Source organism: Vollenhovia emeryi, unplaced genomic scaffold, assembly GCF_000949405.1.
Source record: "Vollenhovia emeryi isolate VEMERY1.0 unplaced genomic scaffold, V.emery_V1.0 DF939149.1, whole genome shotgun sequence".
Lineage (NCBI taxonomy): Eukaryota > Metazoa > Arthropoda > Insecta > Hymenoptera > Formicidae > Vollenhovia > Vollenhovia emeryi.
The window spans coordinates 191586-210223 of NW_011967217.1; the positions used below are offsets into that span (position 1 = coordinate 191586).

Consider the following 18638-nt stretch of genomic DNA (forward strand, 5'->3'; position numbering starts at 1 on the left):
CAGATACACCTGCCCCCTTCCACCGATGTATCGCGATGATCGCGCGACGCGACATCGATTATCGATCATCGATGCTTACGCAATCGTGCCAAGATTTCCCACGTAAATAAGTCAAACGGGACTTGTTATTAAAATAATCGGATTTCACCGTTGTGCCATAAGCAACGTGCGACGGGTGCCCCTTTCTTTCCTTCCTCCCTTCTCTCCCACGTGAAATATCACGAGTCTCCGGTGTACACTCGACGTAGCGTCCAACTGCGTGTTCGAACGCATAGAGCTTAGGAATACACGGGAAAGATATAGCCATTACTCGAAACGAAACGAGCACCCGACGAACAATATAATGACAAACGAGTCTGAGCGCAGCCAGGCATCGTTCCTATTTCCGCCTGATACAAACAGAAGGTACTAGTCTACCAGTAGTACCTGCCTGACAGAGGGATCGAAACTACACGGACTGTACTAGATCGATTTAGACGAGTTTACTCTCTTTCTGCAACAATAAGATTGACCAAGAGTTTCAAGAACCGCGATTAAATTTTGGGAAATTAAGATAACCGAGTATCGTATCTATATATAATTATATAAGATACTGCGCACTGAGACTGATAAGACGAAGCCCGAGTAATCGACTCGGTCTTGACAACGCGTAATCGTTTACGCGCCTGGTCGCGTCGTTACCACCGAAGCCCACAGTCCGCGATTGTCCGAAAGCGGCACAAGAAAACTACTACGGCTCCAGAGAGGCTGATTCACGTACTCGTCGTTCTTTCGCGCGAGCGTGCATTGATATCTAGAATGCTTATAATTGGGCGCATACAGGCAGAGAAACGCACACAGATAATGACTCGGCGGCTGAGAGCGGCTGCACGTACGCGTCGCACGCGGCGATGTGCGTAGCATAGATACCGCCGGTTGGCACGACCACAGAGACGAGCTCCTTGTGTATATAAATAGCTAGTTAGGGTCGATGGACAGACTAAAGAGGCGAACGTGAACCGTGAGAGTCGAGATTCATTCACCTGCAGCAGCAGCAGCAGCAGCCAGCAGCCGATCGAAGCAGCAACGCCTAACAGCGCAATTACCCCACTTGGCCAATTTGCTGGTCGGACCGCTCTTGGCCCGCCACCACGTCATTAGACGCGCGAGGGAAAGTCTGGCGATATTTCTCTACGCTTCCAAGGGATTTCAGCGCGGCGCAGAAAAGTTAAGACAGACCGCGAGGTACTTCCGACAGATTTCCGCGGGCGGATTTTTCTCGCTGTCGGATAAATAAATTCAGCAAGGGGAAAAGAGACAAGTACGATGGTTCACAAAACAGAGTGGTACGCTGTTAAGTTCGCAACGTTATTTTTACCCATCCTTAAGGTCTGTATCTTGGACTAAGTATTTGGTCCAAGTTCTAGCATCGTGGACACACAGGCTTTTAGGAACACGTTCACACCTTCATTTAGACTTGCGATGAAAGAGGAGAGACCTCGTGCAATGACAGTATAATTGTACATATAATATCATATATGTATATATTCTTCAATTCAAGTCAAATTGGCTAGGCGCCAAAGTTGAGGCGCGCTTGTGTCCGACGATATACGGCATTGCACGAGGAATGATTGGAAAAGCATCACAACTAAACGTCACGTCTCATTGTTGTAGCAACTGGGAATAAACGCGTCGTGAAAGCCGAGATAAGTCGCGGCGTCGATATGTCGGAGCGCGAATCTCGTCCCTCAGGCATCTTCGAGCGAGATCCTGCTGCGCGGTGGCTGCGTGGAGTTTACACGTCGGAGAAGTGCCGATAATTGTAACTACCTCGCCAGCGGCGGTCCCGTCTCATTCGTTTCGAGAGGCTCGAAACGCACGCGGCGCTTTATCTCTCGTTCGCTCAGGCGTCAGCGAATTTCGGGAACGTTCCGATAAGACTTATCAAGTGGCCGCAATAAAAGAATTCACTTGACAAGCGGCCTCATTCGTTTCATTGTGTCTTGCATCGGCTATTAGCCGGAGTCAGAATAATTGCTCGATAACGGCTGCTGTCTGATTCACTCCTAAACTGATAGAAATACGGCGAGAACAACGCTAGAGATGAGAGGCGGGCAGTAGCCAGTGGAAAGAAGAGCGCGACAGACGATAGTTGGAATAAATCGCGTTTCATTCAGTCCAAGTCGAATCAATTCAACGATCGCGCCATCCGGCCGTGACTCGAATTCCCGTTAGCCGCTTAGAAGTCGCGATGTCGAACGCAGAGAGGCACGATCGGGCTTTGAGGCGGGAATTGAGGTACCACGGGAACTCGTGGGTGTACGAAAGGTCGAACGTCTAAATGAAACCGCATCGCAGTAGGAAAACGTAATTAGAAGCGCTGGGCTTCATTGCGGTGTATATATGGGATGTTCCACACCTACTGCATTTTCCTACTGCACTTTATAATGGTTATACTCTATAATGGGTTCTCTCGCTAATATTATATAATTGGTTTCCGCTACCATTAGTACGGTATCAGGATACGGTACGTTTCAAGGGATAAAAACGTGCTGAAATCTTGGTAATAAAAATAGCTCGAGTCTATTATTACTTTTGTGGCCAGTATACGAAAAAAAAGAAGCGGAAACTGTTAAGAGAACCTACGGTCGAAACACATTTGGCATTTTAAAAAAGATCCGAGTACCTAAAAATGATCAAGTTAAAATGTTTATGATTCGATTACTATATCTCGTTACTAAGTTGATAACTGTAATGGAGAAACAGAAATGATATAAGGGGTGCAATCTTCTGATTACATATGTATCATCTTCTGATGATGAATCCATGACGTGCAACGCGCGTGAAATAAAAATGACGTAAAGAAGGTGAATGACGACGTTTCTCGAGGTTCATACATATTGATCATGGTGCACCACGATTGAAATAAGACGTAATTGGCGTTTCTGTATCTCCGGGCTCAAATTGTTTATACGGCTTGCAGATAGACGTCTCGAGCGAAAGACGCCCTGCGTGATTCATCGTCGCGGGAATAAAAGTACGAGTGGCCATTATCGGTACAGAGATACGATCGAGTTCGCCGTCGGACAGCAGTCTTTTCCCTAGCAATCAATCCCTCGTCCCTCCTCCGAATGAATATGGGCTCCGCATTATGAGAATGCCTGGCGTTGAATTAACGCCACTTTGCGCGGTTCGCTTGCGACAGCGAGTGAACGTAAAGCGATGGTAAAAATACTACGATTATTTTCGGAGCGAGAATCTCGTGGAGCTACTGCGTTGCACCAATCTCTCGCGACCTTTGACAGGCCGCGCTTTTAACTCCGCGGATACTCCCCCGTACTTGTAGCGTCATTAATTTCCCCGGCGTTTTTTTTTTCGCAAGCGTTCAGGTTCGCGCTTCGATGAAATTTACACGCCCGGTACGCTCTGCCTGATTGCACATTTTAACGACCGATGTCGTCAATTACGACTCGAAACGAAAAAAAGAAATACTGAGAATAAAAAAATGTCAACTCTCGCAATCGCTTGATCGATTCAGATACGGCCTGATCGCGCGAACGAATGATTTGCATGTTTATATCTTGGAACGCAACCAAAAATCTAGACGCGAGGCATTGAGATTTTCGCAGACTACCTTTCACTTTTTCGACGCCGACGCACCAATGTGCTTTTCGATAGTCACTTTAGATTACGGAGCACCGTAAGAACACTTGGTCTCGCACGAGAAACCGGCGAGTGAGGGACACGCACTTTTTCCCAGCACGGTCCAAGAGCGTTTACTCGAGCCGATACTCGGAACACGGAAGAAGAGGTGACACGCGCGACGCAAAAGAAGGTGGATGTAGGTGGTCTCTTCCGGCACGATGCGTGCAGCCTTGCGGCGAGGCAGCGACTGTCTTCGCTATGAGAAGCTACCGTGCGTCCCTCACATACGCATTTCTCGCTCACGCACTCCGTCTGCCTCGGTTTCCCTCACACTCGCCACATCGCAGTCTCGCCGTCCCTTTCTTTTCTCATTGCATATATTCTCCGTCCTTACGCTTTACCGTCCTCGTCACTTTATCAGCGCGCTTATCCGCCTCTCCCTCCTTCCTAAATGAATAAATGAACTCTCACTCTTTCTCCTCCCTTTCTCCCGTCTTCGTTCTCTCCACCTAGTTTCTTCGTCCTCTTAATCATCCTCCCTGCAGTCTCTTAACGTATTTTCTTTCTCATCTTACAACTTTCTCAAGAGCAGAAAAATGCTGTGTTATTCAGTCACAGTTTGTCTTCATTGAATTTTCCGCTATTTTGTTATACGAAAAGTTTTTCTCGTTCATTTGTCAAGAAAAACGACGGAGAGGCGAACTATATTCACTTACTTCAGTGATTCCGGAGAAGCAAGGGCGGTGATCTCGATTTCCCGGAGAAAATCCGCGATATGGAATTAAAGAAGGTCGACCAAGCTTGATGACAAGAATTAGTATCGTTTAGTTCCTCGAACGCCGTCCCCCTATGCGATATCCCCTGAGAAATATGACCACGACGCGGAAAGCCTTAAAGTTTTATCGGATATGTATTGTTGCGATCACTCGCGAGTAAACATTTTGGCTGTGTGCGATAATGCGTCATGCTTGGGTAGCCGATCAAAGAAGTTGATCGCGTCTGTTGACCAATCCAGAAAACTTAGCCAGATTAAGATATGACAAAGAGCCGAGTACGAAACAAAATGCTTCTTAGTGCGGTGTAAAAACAATGGTGACGTAAACGTAGAAATCATAATAGCTCTTACTTAGATCGGCTCTGTTGGATCATGTACACCGGTGACTCAATCGAGGAGTGGAAACGCGGGAGACTCGTGCCTTCACACGACGCACGTCGCCGCGAGGAACGTGACGACGAAGTCATCACGGACCATTCAGGGCGAGCGATAAACGCCCGGCCACTTTTTATCCCAACTGCTTAGCGGGGGAGACGACACGCATGTGGAACAAATTGCCCGTGCGAGATAGAGGCGGAAAAAAGGGTGAAAGGAGGAGGATCGCGGATGTCGCAGAATCACACGCTTGCACGACGACGAAAATTAGGCAATTTATATAGACACGTCGAAAGGAACGGAGAACCTCGGGTTAAAAATTGGGAAAGCTCTAGTTTAAAAAATCGTGCATTGTTTCCAGTTTAGTTTTCGGTCAAAAGATGATGTCCCTGTCCGGCAGTAGACGAAGAACGGCATGCGTTGATAAAAAGTGCGGTCGATAGAAAGAAAAGCCGCGATATCGTATTTTCCGCGTCTCTTAATCAGGTTTCGACTGCTCGCCACATAGCGTGGTGCATCTTACACACGAAAGCGTGATGTTTGCGATGCGTGTCGACGCGGCTGTCAAGAGTCGCCGACGTGGTGACAGCCACTGCCTCGATTCCGATTCGACGGCGCTATCAGCAATGTAAATGAACGCGAGCACGCAACTTCGTTAACGGTCTATTATTTCGTGGTGCGGACCCCGACAAACTTTTATTGCCTATCTACTATCGCACGTGAGCCCAGTTGAAATGTAAGCTACCATTTTCGCCCGAGGTAATCCCGCAGATAATAATGCTGGAGGTGCTAATATCGGGGAATGTACATGCTCCACATATTCTTTACTATTTCTTAGAACTCTTTTATTTGAAATCTTTTTCAAGATATTTTTGTCCGCCTTCAGAGAAACATGTCGTCGCCAATATTTTTCTATACGTAAAAGCTTGTTTTCGAATATAATCGCGACTCTCCACTTGACGCGCCCGCGGATTGGAAGATGATTAACGACGACACGAAGCCACCACAAAATTAATCACTCGATCTTCTGAGAGCTTATTGAGCGGGGTCGACGAAACTTCGTTCTTTTGCATGTGTAGCCGACCTTATTTGTCGCCACCCCACTTTGTCTATTTTAAGTTCCACGGAAGCACGTGCGCACGAACGGAAAGGTCAATACCATAAGAGAGGACTCTGGGATCCGATACGCTCTTGACATAATTACGTAATCGCCGTCATATATCATCGTTGACAAACCTCAAAACAGGAAGAGCCGCTAATTACAAAAATAATTATCTGTGAATATCGCGCATCTATATTTACCACAGTATAATTTAAAAAATTGAGAATCTTTTCTTCGCCAGTGAACCATTAACACAAAGGTAATGGAAAATCGCTCGACGTATCTGGCAATATTTGATTTGAGAACAAAACACACACGGTGTGCGTTTCCATCAGCTTCAATTAAAAAAAAACTGTCGAAAATTTCAAACTCTAGTGGATATATGCGTCACTTTAAATTCGTAAATTTCTAATATGATTTCCCGAGGTTCGACAGCCGATCAACCCCTTGTTTGGTTAGACTACCTGGAAACCGAAGCTTTGTTCTTCGCGGAATAATATTATAATATTCGTAATACTACTCGTAGCTGAATCATCCACCACCCACGACGGATTGAGACGAGGCGACGAGACGAGGAGAAGATATTGAGGAAGACGAAGGGGAGTAAGGAGGAGAGAACGAAGGAGGACGTTACTGTCGCTTGAGCACTTTACGCCAATTTGCGGACGCGACGTTTTGAAAAGGATGTTCCTGATAATATGGAAAACGTTGAACTCAGCGGCTAAGGTCAAGTAGGCTAGTCGTGCCTCGCGCTAGTTACGACAGCTAATAGGATACGCGCATCGGTGAACGGAGAAAGAGAAGATCTAAGTAAATAGACCTCGCTGGTCGAAAAATAAAGCCGAGATGGATGAGACAAACACGGATATTTTTGTTTGCGGATTAATCTCGCCGTAGCGCGAAAAAATACTTCGATGTGTAAAAAGATTGAGATATATTCGCCTGAATATCGACAGAATTTCGCCCCAAAAGGGTTGCTGTCTTTATCCCCAGAGTACACTGATAAAAAAAGATCTTAATCCAGCAAAATATTACTTTACTCAAGAAAATTATTCATTAGGTGGCTCCTAATAGCTTATTAACTTAAATTAAACAAATTAAAACATGCATTTCTTTAATTTAAGTATTTATTAAATATCAAACAGTAGAAAATTTTTAATTAAAAAAAATTTATTTTAATTCTATGAAGTATTTACTAAGATATAAGTTTTACAGCGAAGAAAATTGGATTTCTTATTTGACAAAAACCATGATTTCATTTAATAAATACCATAGTATTCTCTATCTTATGAAATCTTTAGTTGAATGTAGAAAATGTAACGATTTAAATTAATTTACTTAATATAATACACAGGTTTACTTGAAATTTGATATTTTTATTTAAATGGAATAAATATTTACTTCAGTACAAAAAATAATTTTAAGTAAATCTATTTACTTGGTTTTAAAAAGTGTTTGTGTCAGTGCATCAGCGTTCTTTTTAGAGTTATCCTCAATTGAAGATTTACAAATGAGATTTTAATTGTTGCTACAAATAAACTGCAATTGCCGTTTTATATGTTTATTATCGCGAGTTTTTTCCCTTTCCGGAGGAATCCCTTCAAGATGCATAAAACACAGGGAGATTTTCATTTCGCGGAAATTTCTTTCATCGCTCGTGTAAACCCGTAACACCCTTCGACAATTCGTTCCGAGTACAACCTTGGACAGAGGAAAAAGAGGCTGCACGATGGAGATTTCTTGTTCCAGTTGAAGTTTCTTTTCTACAATTGTAGCGGTGTGTAAAGGCACACCGAGTACGGGGCGGCGAATAGAAGAGCGTGGTGGGAGCACGATCGTGGGAGAGATGAAAAGGGATATAATGGAGGAGCGCGGAGGTGTGGAAGGAAAACAAAAAAAAATCTCCCTTGCTATCTACGGTGTGAGGAATCGCGCGTAATAAGTAGCCTGAATGTCTGAGGAGCCGAACGAGAGGCGGCTCGTTATACTCTCGTTCTCGACGTTTTCTCTTTTTCCGCAAACGCGGAAAGAACGGCGAGGACCGAGAGAAAGGCGGCGACACGTCGGGGAAATGCACGTGGAACGTCTTCGACTTTGACGATGAACCGCTTCGCTGGGTCGCTTGACTGCGCCGCGCGAAGCCGCGAGAAGAAACATGAGAAAAGTCTCAACGATAAGACGGTTAATTTTTCTAACGCCGACTTGAGTTGCCTTTCCCAGTGACAACTAATCAGGGACACGTATTTCCGAGTGGCCTCGTTACACTCTCATTTGCCCGTCGATGTTTATCTTTTATGAGGTGCAAGGAGGGCGACCAGAGGCAAGGAGAGACGCGGGAGGTGGCCGTATCCCGCGGGATAATAACCGGACGGAGGTGGATGTTAACTACTAGGTCCGCGTAGGTAGACTCACCTGAAATGATCGGCCAATTTAGCGCGACCGCTTATTATCGGTCGCAGAAAAAGCGGCGCGGAACGACGCCGGAACGGAACGCGAAGCGAAGAAAAGGCCGAGCGGAGCGCGCACCGATATTCGAAATCGCTCGTTCCGTCGACCGACCATTTCCGGGCAACGCGCCCTTGTTCGCCTAAATATATTCTCTCACGTGCGAGATCGTTAACAAAGAGCGATACGTTTCATCGAGCTATTTCTTCGCAAAGATTTTACACTCTCGTATTCAATACATCTGATATTTTTGACTGCTAAATGTGTTTGTCATTAATCCTTACGCGAGGATTAAATTACTTGCACAGTAACATGCGAGATGTGGCAAAAAATTGAGAATGGCCGATCGTCGTAAACGAAGTCAATGAACCGGGGAGAGGAAGGCAGAGCGTGGCGCCAAGATTTTACGAGATGGTAGCCGTTAAGAGCGCACGGTGCCGAATAAACTCTCGGGAGCTTCGAAAATTATTTCTGTCGTAAATCCTTCTTTTCCCCCGACGAACGTTTAAAGTCGTATCTCGTAAAGCGACGCGAAAGGGTGCGAGGTTGAAAATGGGAGAAGGTCAACTTTGTTATCGCACGCGGAGAGACCGGCTAAGGCAAAAATAACTAAAATTAACGAATTAATCGAATTCGTACGGCTCGAATGTGATAAACACAAATTTGAAGGGACAAAGGACTAAGAGCCGTGACAGGGTGTTAGTATCTAAATATTTTAATATAAATTTATTGCGAAAAAATATCACCTCAGCCAGGGTTTGAACCTGGACCTCCCCCTCGCTAGGCGGCGTCTCAACCAATTCGACCACCGAGGCATATAACTAAAATTAAAATGTTGCCGTATAAATAGTAGAGGCATCTACATTGTTTTGTGTTGCAACTTCCGCTAAGTTTGCTGCTCAAAACGCATATTGTCTCCACTACTTGTCTTACCAATGTGGGTATGACAACCGCAGATATAGCTGTCCCAAATATTACTGTGCCAACCCTAATTAGACATGTGGCAACCATACCGGTCTCTCCGTGCATTCTTTGACTGGATTATTTCGACCGATTGTACGTTTCCAAATTTATAATAGCTCCTTATTTTACCGATGAAAATATCCTACGAATTCTGTTGTGAATCATGGGTCGTTTGAAATGGAAAATCACTTTGTTATCTCGATCGATAAGAAAAGCGACGAGAATGACTAATGCAAAAAGTGCACGATGTAAAGGGAAAAGTGGAGGAAATTGAATCAAATGTACGTTTACGCGAAAGCTTATGCTCTGAATGATTAATGATAGCAACTCTTAATTAGGATATGCATCTTGTTCGCTCATCGGAAAACAAAAGCTCTTGGGGTTGCTCGCGCGTCTATGGTCGGTGGCGTTAATTACCGTGGTAAAATGACTGATATCATCTTCGTAATCCGACCGAGCCGCCGCGAGGCGCGCGGTAAATTGTTTCTACCGGAAACGCGCAAGCCTACTCGACGTCGTCGCTCTCAGCTTTGTCGTGCTCGAGCAATCGCGAGATCGCGCGAGATGGAAATTTTTCGTCAGTGTGCCGTTGAGTAAATTGTCTCAACTATGTCAATTCGTAAATTGTCGTCCAGCTTCAGTGTGTCAATCGTAATGCAACTATATATGGCGCAAGAGATGCCCGCACTGAGAAAAATGTTCGATTAAGTACAAGCGGATAATCCAATTATAATAAGAAACGGATATATCAATAATTTAACCGCAAAAATTAACCACCGGTGATACTATATTTAACTGGTTTATCCGATGGAAATTTGTCTCAGTGTATTTACAGTTTCCAAAGAATTATCACGCCTGAGCTAAGACGAAACATAACAATTTCACCCAAAAAGGAAGATTGATTCGATGCATTTCGTTGATCTTTGTCCGAAAGAGTTTCAAAGTTGATTGAACCTCTCCTGTGCAATTCCCGGTAGACTTACCTACGCTTAATTATTTACGGTACCTGTTAATTAGCGGAACGCGGCAATTAATGAATTCAAAACGGTAAAAGCGGGAAGAGCTCTTAAGACGGATGGATTTTCTTATCATATTCACGGAGGTAGGTGTGAAGAACGTGAAGATAAGATTACGACCTATCGCAAGGGGCAAACAGTGGACCATGACAATGGTGATGTGCGACCGTGACTTCCGGTTTCTGTACACTGCGCCTCGGGGCGAAATAACAGACGCGTTTGCATACACAAATAAAAAGGGAATTTTATGCGCGACAAGCTTTCTATGCCAGCGATCGGTCGATGATCGCGGCGACGATTAATTAAGGACCGGACAATCGCGTGACCGGAAATACCAACGAGAACCACCATAAACGGCATCGTGCGTGGGCGCACTGCCACGTTCGCAATCGCGCGCAACTCGCTCGTTCTATGTCGATAAAAAAATAATATTTTTAAACACCATCGATAATACAATCGTGGAATAATTAGCGTTGCGGCGCGCGGAACGGTGTAGAATACGACAGATGCACAGAATATGCAGCTCTTAAGTTTTTGCAGTTTAAATTAATTTCCATAATTAAAACAATATTACAATTTTCCTCTTCGTTTTATCGGCGAAACTTAATGTAATGATGAATTGATATTGGCAAATTTAATGAAGATTCCGCAATTATAATTTGTTAATTATTACTCTGTATTACTCGAAAGATTATTGAAAGAATTATGCAGAGAATTGCGATAAGGAAATTAAGAATTGCGAATTTCTACCTTGTACAGAAACTTATTTTCATATCTCGATCCAGGATTAAAATAGGTTTTCATTTATTCAGGATATTTTCATCGTTGTATTTACGATAATAAAATGAAGTAAAAGAAGAGAGTGTTAAAGGGGTAAAAATTATTATAGGCACAAGAAAGTTATATTTACCGAACGGTAATAACATTATATTATAAATAACGACGATAATGTTCAACTAATTCGATCTACATGTATAAACATACCTGAGATACGACGTAATACGTGTTCTCTTGTAGTGGTGTGTCGAACGGGCTGTATCGAAACAGGATGTAAGTGTACATCAAGGCAAGGAGATGAGAGAGTCGAACACGAAGTTTCGATTATACGCACTATAAATTTTCAAGCCACGCACCATTAACTCGCCGATAGCTGAAAATCCGGCTGAATCGATGAATCCCGGCGGAAGGTAATATTGGTCGGTGAATTATTTCGCGCGGGCCACGTTGAGAGACGCGAAGACGTTTCCGATGCTGCGCAATCACATGGATAATTAGCACGAGAAATTAACAACCGAGTCTAACGGGGAAAAATGAATTCCTAATGCCATTAAAACTCCCGTAGAAGAGATCCAAGTTATTTCCTCATTAAATGCGGAATTGTAGAAATAATCGTAAAAAAGAATTTATTTAAAATAAGCAATTACGATCGGAGAACAATTTCAAATTGCGGAACGACCCCCAAGCGGCAGTTACTAACCGCAGCGAAGTCATATGGCAAAGATGATATTTGTGCAGACAATGCGTCGTAAATGGACGAAATTACACGCGACGCGCCATTAAAATAAAAACTGATAGAAAAGCCTGACTACGGCTGCGAAGAGCATAAATCGTTACTCGGGGTACATAAAGAAATCGGAGTAAAGGATAAGTTGTTCTGACGAACGAATCGGTCGCTTGATCGAATCGAGATGGGCGCTCTTAGTCTCGCTCTTCCCGTCACGTATTTTCTCTATCTAGTGCCATTGCTGGTGAGTTTCTTCTTCGTTTTCGCCAAATTATACTGTTCTATGTAACAGGTCGCATTAAGTTTCACTGTCTTTTTCTCAGTACGCACATGATCTTGGAAGGGTAGCCGAGCAATTGAACAATCTCATTGACATCATTGACATACCGAAAGAAATTCACGGCGATAACGGGGAAATCGAATTTGAGTTTCTCGACCCGCCAGCAGTATCGAAGCCTGTAGTCACCGTAAGAGACCCATCGAAACTGAACGTAGGTTTTCAAGCTAAAGTCGAATCGCGCGGGAATAATCTTCCGTTAAGCCCCGTTCGTGGAGGCATCTCCGCGAACGTTCAGCTCGCGAATCAAGCGAAATGGTCGCAGGGCGCGCTATCGAGCGAGAATGAGGCTTCTAAGGAATTCTCGTCGGATGAGGAGTGGATTGACAGCGCGAGGGAGACAAGGAGAGCCGCGGCGACGGAGGGAACCCGGAAGAACGCGACTGTTCACCTAACATACATCCCGGATATTAAGGATATATTAAGAGAGAAGTTCGCCAAAACGAGCATGCAGCTCGGATTGGACGTCGGTGTCACGTCGAAGGACACGGACGAGAATGTGGACAGGATCGATGCCGGGATCGTCGATAATCGCTCGAAAGGGAGGAAAAATTATATCCGGCTCTGCAAGAGATTAACTGGCGGATCGACGACGAGTTTGATGCAGAAGCTGCGCGGCAAGGACTGCGTGAAACTACCGAGGAGTGAATTTTATCTCGAGCCAAGCGCGAGAAGCGCGAACGGGAAAAGGGATGACGCGGTTAGGCTCGTAGGGCTGAGAATCGAGACGAAGACTGGAAAGGACCGCAAGAATTCCGGCGACGAAAATAAACAGCGGGGCGGAGTGGCGGACGTCGCCGAGGCTTCGATTTCAGATGTTCCGGCTAATTACGATGAATCGAGCATGAAAGTGGCCGATAAGTTTGGAACGGGTCTGAACTTCAGGATGATCGATGGTAGAATCGCCAACCTCTTACGCGACGGTAAACTTTCGCTATCCGCGTCGACCGCGTTAAAAGTGTGAGAGAGTTATGATTAACGATCGAGTTAGCTTCGATTAACTATTAAAATTTACACACACATACATATGTATGTGTGTGTTTATGTAAGAATAATAAAAACAACCGTTACTTATGCTGTTAAACACGTTTTACTTTAGTTGACGATGGGAAATATGAAAGCACGTACGCGATATTGTAGCAACGTTGCGTTAAGGCCGAATCAGACTAGCAATTGTCGACGCGGATTGGACTGCCGATCGGCGATTGTCTTCTGGCCAATGAGAGCAAAGCAGCCAGAGATCTAATTGACTCTCATTGGCTAGAGGACAATCGTCGATCGCCAATCCCAATCCAATCCGAGTCGCCAATCGCCAATCCGATTCGGTCTTTAAGCCCATATCAGACTACGAATTGAGATTGAGATTAGATTGGAATTTGACCAATTAGAGTAAAAGTAACTTGGTAAACTCTGATTGGTCAATTTTCAATCTAATCTCAATCCGTAGTCTGATACGGGCTTCAAGGCACGTATACTTGAAAGGGATTGGTGTTAAATCGTACGAGCGTTGAAACAAGATGTTCGGCGGACAGTCGCAGTTGGTTTAAATCCGGAGCATGGGACTTTTAGCGTGACATGCAAGACCTACCACCCTTTTATAATTCCACATTACCCTTCCCCGAAGAAAAAGGATTCGAGATCCGGTTCGAGGTCAATTCCCTCGACTTACACTCAAGGTTGGAGCGTGTGACACGGCCGTTAAGACACAATAGATCATTTCAAGCTGTTGCGGCATATAATTAATCTTAACAACGGCAGCCGCGCGGCGCGGATATTCGCGGCGATTGGCGGCCTTCGCGCGGACAACCAGAACAAGATCTAAATGATTTTCTGCCTTTAAGCCCCCATCTTGTCCGACGTCTTGTAATACGGTATGACGTCGACAGTTTATAAATAAATTGACGACGGACGAACACGAGGATCGGTGAATCGCGAAAACACTTGGCTTGCAAATTGTTGAGAGCCGATGAGAGCTCCTTCGACGCAAACGTGCGAGTTGAGTTACCGCGCGTATTATATAATCACGTGTACCGTCCGATTCGATCCGATCCGATCCAATAATTTGCATCCAACTGGAATGTCGCGTCTGTGTGAGAATCGAACGAGACGAGAGCCCCGGCCGACTCGCGGGGATTACGTGATCATCTATTAAAGCGTGGCATAGGACCTGACTCTGCAACGATGCAACACGAGCTATAGTTTGCGAGATATTGTTGCGTAAAATAAACTCTCGATCGCGAATGAACCTCGTGATCAGATATCACAATTAACGCGATACGAACGCTGATATCGCAGATATCGAGGAGTACTTTTACGATGTAATCTTCGTCCGCTATCTTGGACTTGAGAGAATTGCATTTCACGATAAATAACGTAAATTAATCACGCCGCGGTATGACGTGGCCGATACAAAGCGTCCGAGACTTTTATAGGCGCTTTATATTCTGGCTATGCGTAAAAGTGATAAAAGCCGTGCAAGTGCCGGCGCGACGGCGACGATGTAACAATCATGGGGCAGAAGCCCAATCTGTAGGTCAATTCGCTTGGAAATTCATGCGAGGGACGGAGCAAGGTACTTGTCCGAGTAAGATACCGGACCGATGTTTGCATTTAATTGTTTTCAGCCAGGCTTCATTCCGAGCGTATTAAAATGCGACGGTGCATGCGCCGGGCGCGTGCTACTCCTGGTTTCTAGTCAATTTTTCTTTTTATATTTAAAAGAAGATTGCATCATTAATACAAATGCGTTAGATACAGTTCCAATGCAATCGGACTAACGTCGGCGTTCAACTTTAACGAGAGAATCAACGAGCGGAAAAAAAGGATAATAGTTTCATTTCGTACATCTGTGTCGTATTCTTCGAGGAGTCTCCTATTATACAAGACTTTTAATATGAAATGGCGGAGTTTCTGCTAAATCACTAGGCATTTTATTCTGTTGGGGTGCGTTCCGTTTCACGCACGGCACTTCCTTCTTTAACATTTGGTGAATAACAAGGATCAATGATGCATCACATGCGTGAAACGGAACGCACCCTTGGTTCCATCATACGAGGGTGAGTTGAAAAGTTTCGAGCCTCAACACGAAGGTGGCATTACTTGTCGTCGCGACTTCAGTACCGCGACTGTGCATGCTTCGAAGGATACCTCTGGAAATTTCAGCCAATTCGGACCCTCGGTTGTTGTACGACGGTCGTTTGTATCAGTGGATGTTAGCATTGTCGGAAAAAATCGAATATCGGGCCAAAATTCACGAATTGCAGTTCGAACTGATCGACCACCTCCCCGTATTCACCAGATCTAGCCCCCAGTGACTTTTTTTCCGTTTCCTAAACTCGAAGTTTGGTTCGGAGGACAGAAATTTTCATCGAACGAGGAGGTCGCAGCGTCCATAGACGCCTATTTCGCAGAGCAAGACGCAAACTATTATTTGGGCGGGTTAAAGCGGTTGGAGCATCGTTAGATTAAGTTAGAAGCCTATAGCCGGGTCTACACTATATAACAAAACATGCTATATGTTTTTGTTTTGTTTTTAACATTGTTGTATAACTTGTTATATGACTTCATATAACTTGTTATTGGACACTATTTTTGTAACAATAATTTTATGTACAAGTTGTTAAACATTTTTCATCTCAGTATTCATAATGGCGTCAAACGTAGAGGATGCAATTCTCGCAGCAGCAGCTTGTGTAATTTTGACTAGACAACATATTAGAACTGAACGGCGATTCTGGGTGCGACCATCATTAGAAGCTCGAAAAAAATATAGTGGTACAACCCTTATAGCAGATCTTGAGAAATTCGGTGTGACGGTAGTTTCAAAAACTTTGCAAGGATGACAAGTTTTGATTTTGAATACCTCATAAACATAAAGTTTTATAACTTCCTTTGATCTTTACCGACAACTAATGGATAACATACAACCTGCTATATAACACGAAAAATGTTATACAACATCATGTTATATAACCTTTTTTCTTTTCTTTTTGTAACAAGTTGTATAACTTTGCTATATAGCATGTTTTGTTATATAGTGTAGATGCGGCTTATCTCATAATAGGGGACTTTTCTCTGCTACAAAAAATTGAGATACGATCACCGCGATACCTGCTTAACGTTTTAATTTAATTTCGTTCGCGTTGGTGTGAAGGAGCCTTGCAAACAGATTGTTAATTGCCGATCGCTATTAGAGGCGGGGTCTCCTCGATTTCGAAAAAGAGGAGAACACCGCGTCGGAAGGAACACGCGGTCGGACCGAGGCGACGCGCGATCCTGTGTAATTATTTATGACGGATATTTCAATTCAACGGCGGAACTGCATTCTTTCGCCGGCACGCTTGACGGAAATGCGAAATAAAAGGGGAAAGGGCGCGTGACAAACGTGAGAGCGATCCGCGAGCGTTCCCGCATTCTCGAATGCCGCCGCGACGTCTCCAGCGGCGATCGATAAATTTAATTACGTGCACGCAGGAGCAACCGTTCTTCCACGGACGAGAGGAAACTATGCCGAACGGGAGTGCGCAATCGTACACGCGTGGTCGCGTGACCGAGACTCTTCCTATTATTGTCAACCAAGATAATGATAAGATAACATGACGCGGCGGTATCGGCAGGTGACTTCCGTTCCGTGTTTGATTTTCTATAAATTTCTGAGAATATCGCGGTCGATTCGGCGCAGCGCTAAGCTTATAGCGAAAAAACGGGAACACGGATATAGACATTTTAATATCAAAGGCAATAAAGTATCTAGTTTGTATAAATATCCACTTTAGTTGGCGCGGCTTGATGTCGTTTCAAACTTAATAATTTTACCCGCCAGTAATAAAATAACCAAAACTTCAATTTTCCCTCGGCGCAATAAAGATGTGTTTTTTTTTAAACAAAATATATCCAAACAATTAGATTATATAAGTCTCGATTGGGTGGCGCTTATACTCGGCGTCTTTTTTACCCTTTTTTTAAAAAAAGGTCTAATTTACGAGTCGAAAATTAGACGATCGTCGTGGCGAAAGTTACGTTCAACGTAGAAATAGCGCGCGACCGACTGTGGAAGCACGAAATGGCATTAAACCGATGCAGAAGAATGTTGCGCAATCCGAGAAAAACTAGGTCTGGACGAAGTTCTCGTAGGGACGCAAACGCGCGAGTGTCGCTGAAAATCGTTCCGCGAGAGGCAGACATCGGCCTCGCGAAAAAAAAATGATTCTGCTTCACAAAGCGGCGAGAAATCGCGCGCGCGTCGAGAGGAATTTTCCCTCGAAATTTGTCACGTGCTCGCTTAAGCCCGATCCACAATGTTCTCTCCGGAAACATTTCACATTGCAGTTTCTAAGGTCCGCGCGACTTGATCAATCGCGCGTAGTACAATCGTACACTGCCGACAGATTTTTCAAGCGTTTCGGCTCGTTTATAAAAAAAAACGATACAGCGTTCCTAGACGCGCGCTGCGGACGAAGCTTTACTCGCCGGCGAGCGTTCTGTCGGCGCGAAGAGAAATGGTGGGACGACGGAGTCGCGGGCCTCGTTCGCGTCGACTTGACTTGGCGAATTGCGAGAGACAGGCCCGGCGCGGCCTTCGGACCGCGAGGATCGCGAGAATTCGCGAGGGACCGCGGGGTTGAGGCGCGGGCGCGAGCGTAACGCGCCCGGCGCAGGTGGGCCCGCGCGCGCGCGGGCCGGTTTACTCGGGCCGTCGTCCCACGGCGTTCGGGCCGGCTTGACGTAACCGCGACTCGCGTAATCCGCGATCCTCCCTCGCCGGTAGCATCGAACGACACCGGAGAAGGACGGACACGCGACCTCAAAGATGGCCTCTGCTCGCCGCTGTCAAATTGGCGGCATCCCGGGACGCGCCGGGACGCCGACAGCCACGTCCCGCCTCGAGTCGCGATTAACCAACTCAATTTGGTACTCACGATAACGAGGACGTCGGTGTTGGAGGAGTCTGCGTGCGACGAGGGCAGTCGAGCGAGGCGAGGGTCCCACCACCTGACGCGAATCCCCAAACGAGGAGGCAACCTCGCCGTCCAGCACGCGCCACGAGTTGCGTGCGCCGTTTCGCGGAAGGACTCCGTTTCTCGTGCGTCGCGCGCGTCAACGTGTAGCGCGATTCGGGGCGCGCGTCGCTCGCGCCGGGAGAAACGCGGTCACCGCCGACACCGTAAACAGCCGCGCGTTGACTCGACCGGGACAACGGCGGCGCGGGCTTCGATCGACCGCGATCAGTTGTCGTAAACACTGGTCGCCATGCTGCCGAGGCACCTGTCAATACGGTACGCGGCGCGCCGCCGAGCGGCGCCGCCGAGCGGCGCCATCTCGCGCGCGCCCGCTGCCGCCGCGCCGACAGATGGCCGCACGTGTCGCGCCGAGCCGCGCTGGTACCACAGACCTCTGTACGCTACTGGAGGCTGGCAGTTCCTTCGAGCGGAAACGTGTGGTATGCCGGCAACCCCCGCCGTGTCTCGTTAGGTAAATCAAGCGGACGTGCGCGGCGC

General features: G+C 45.8%; 2 protein-coding genes across 2 annotated transcripts in view; one reads left to right on the forward strand and one right to left on the reverse strand.

Annotated features, from left to right (window-relative positions):
* LOC105565835 overlaps nt 1–18638 on the reverse strand; it is a 39371-nt gene that overhangs the window by 20590 nt on the left and 143 nt on the right. The window contains exon 2 of the mRNA XM_012019358.1: nt 18060–18518. Coding sequence (XP_011874748.1) covers nt 18060–18518 — 459 coding nt within the window. The remainder of the gene's footprint in view (nt 1–18059; nt 18519–18638) is intronic.
* LOC105565716 lies at nt 11884–13225 on the forward strand. The gene is made up of 2 exons (XM_012019135.1): nt 11884–12048; nt 12128–13225. The coding sequence occupies exons 1-2, from the start codon at nt 11989–11991 to the stop codon at nt 13103–13105; spliced, it is 1038 nt and encodes a 345-aa protein (XP_011874525.1). The 5' UTR covers nt 11884–11988; the 3' UTR covers nt 13106–13225.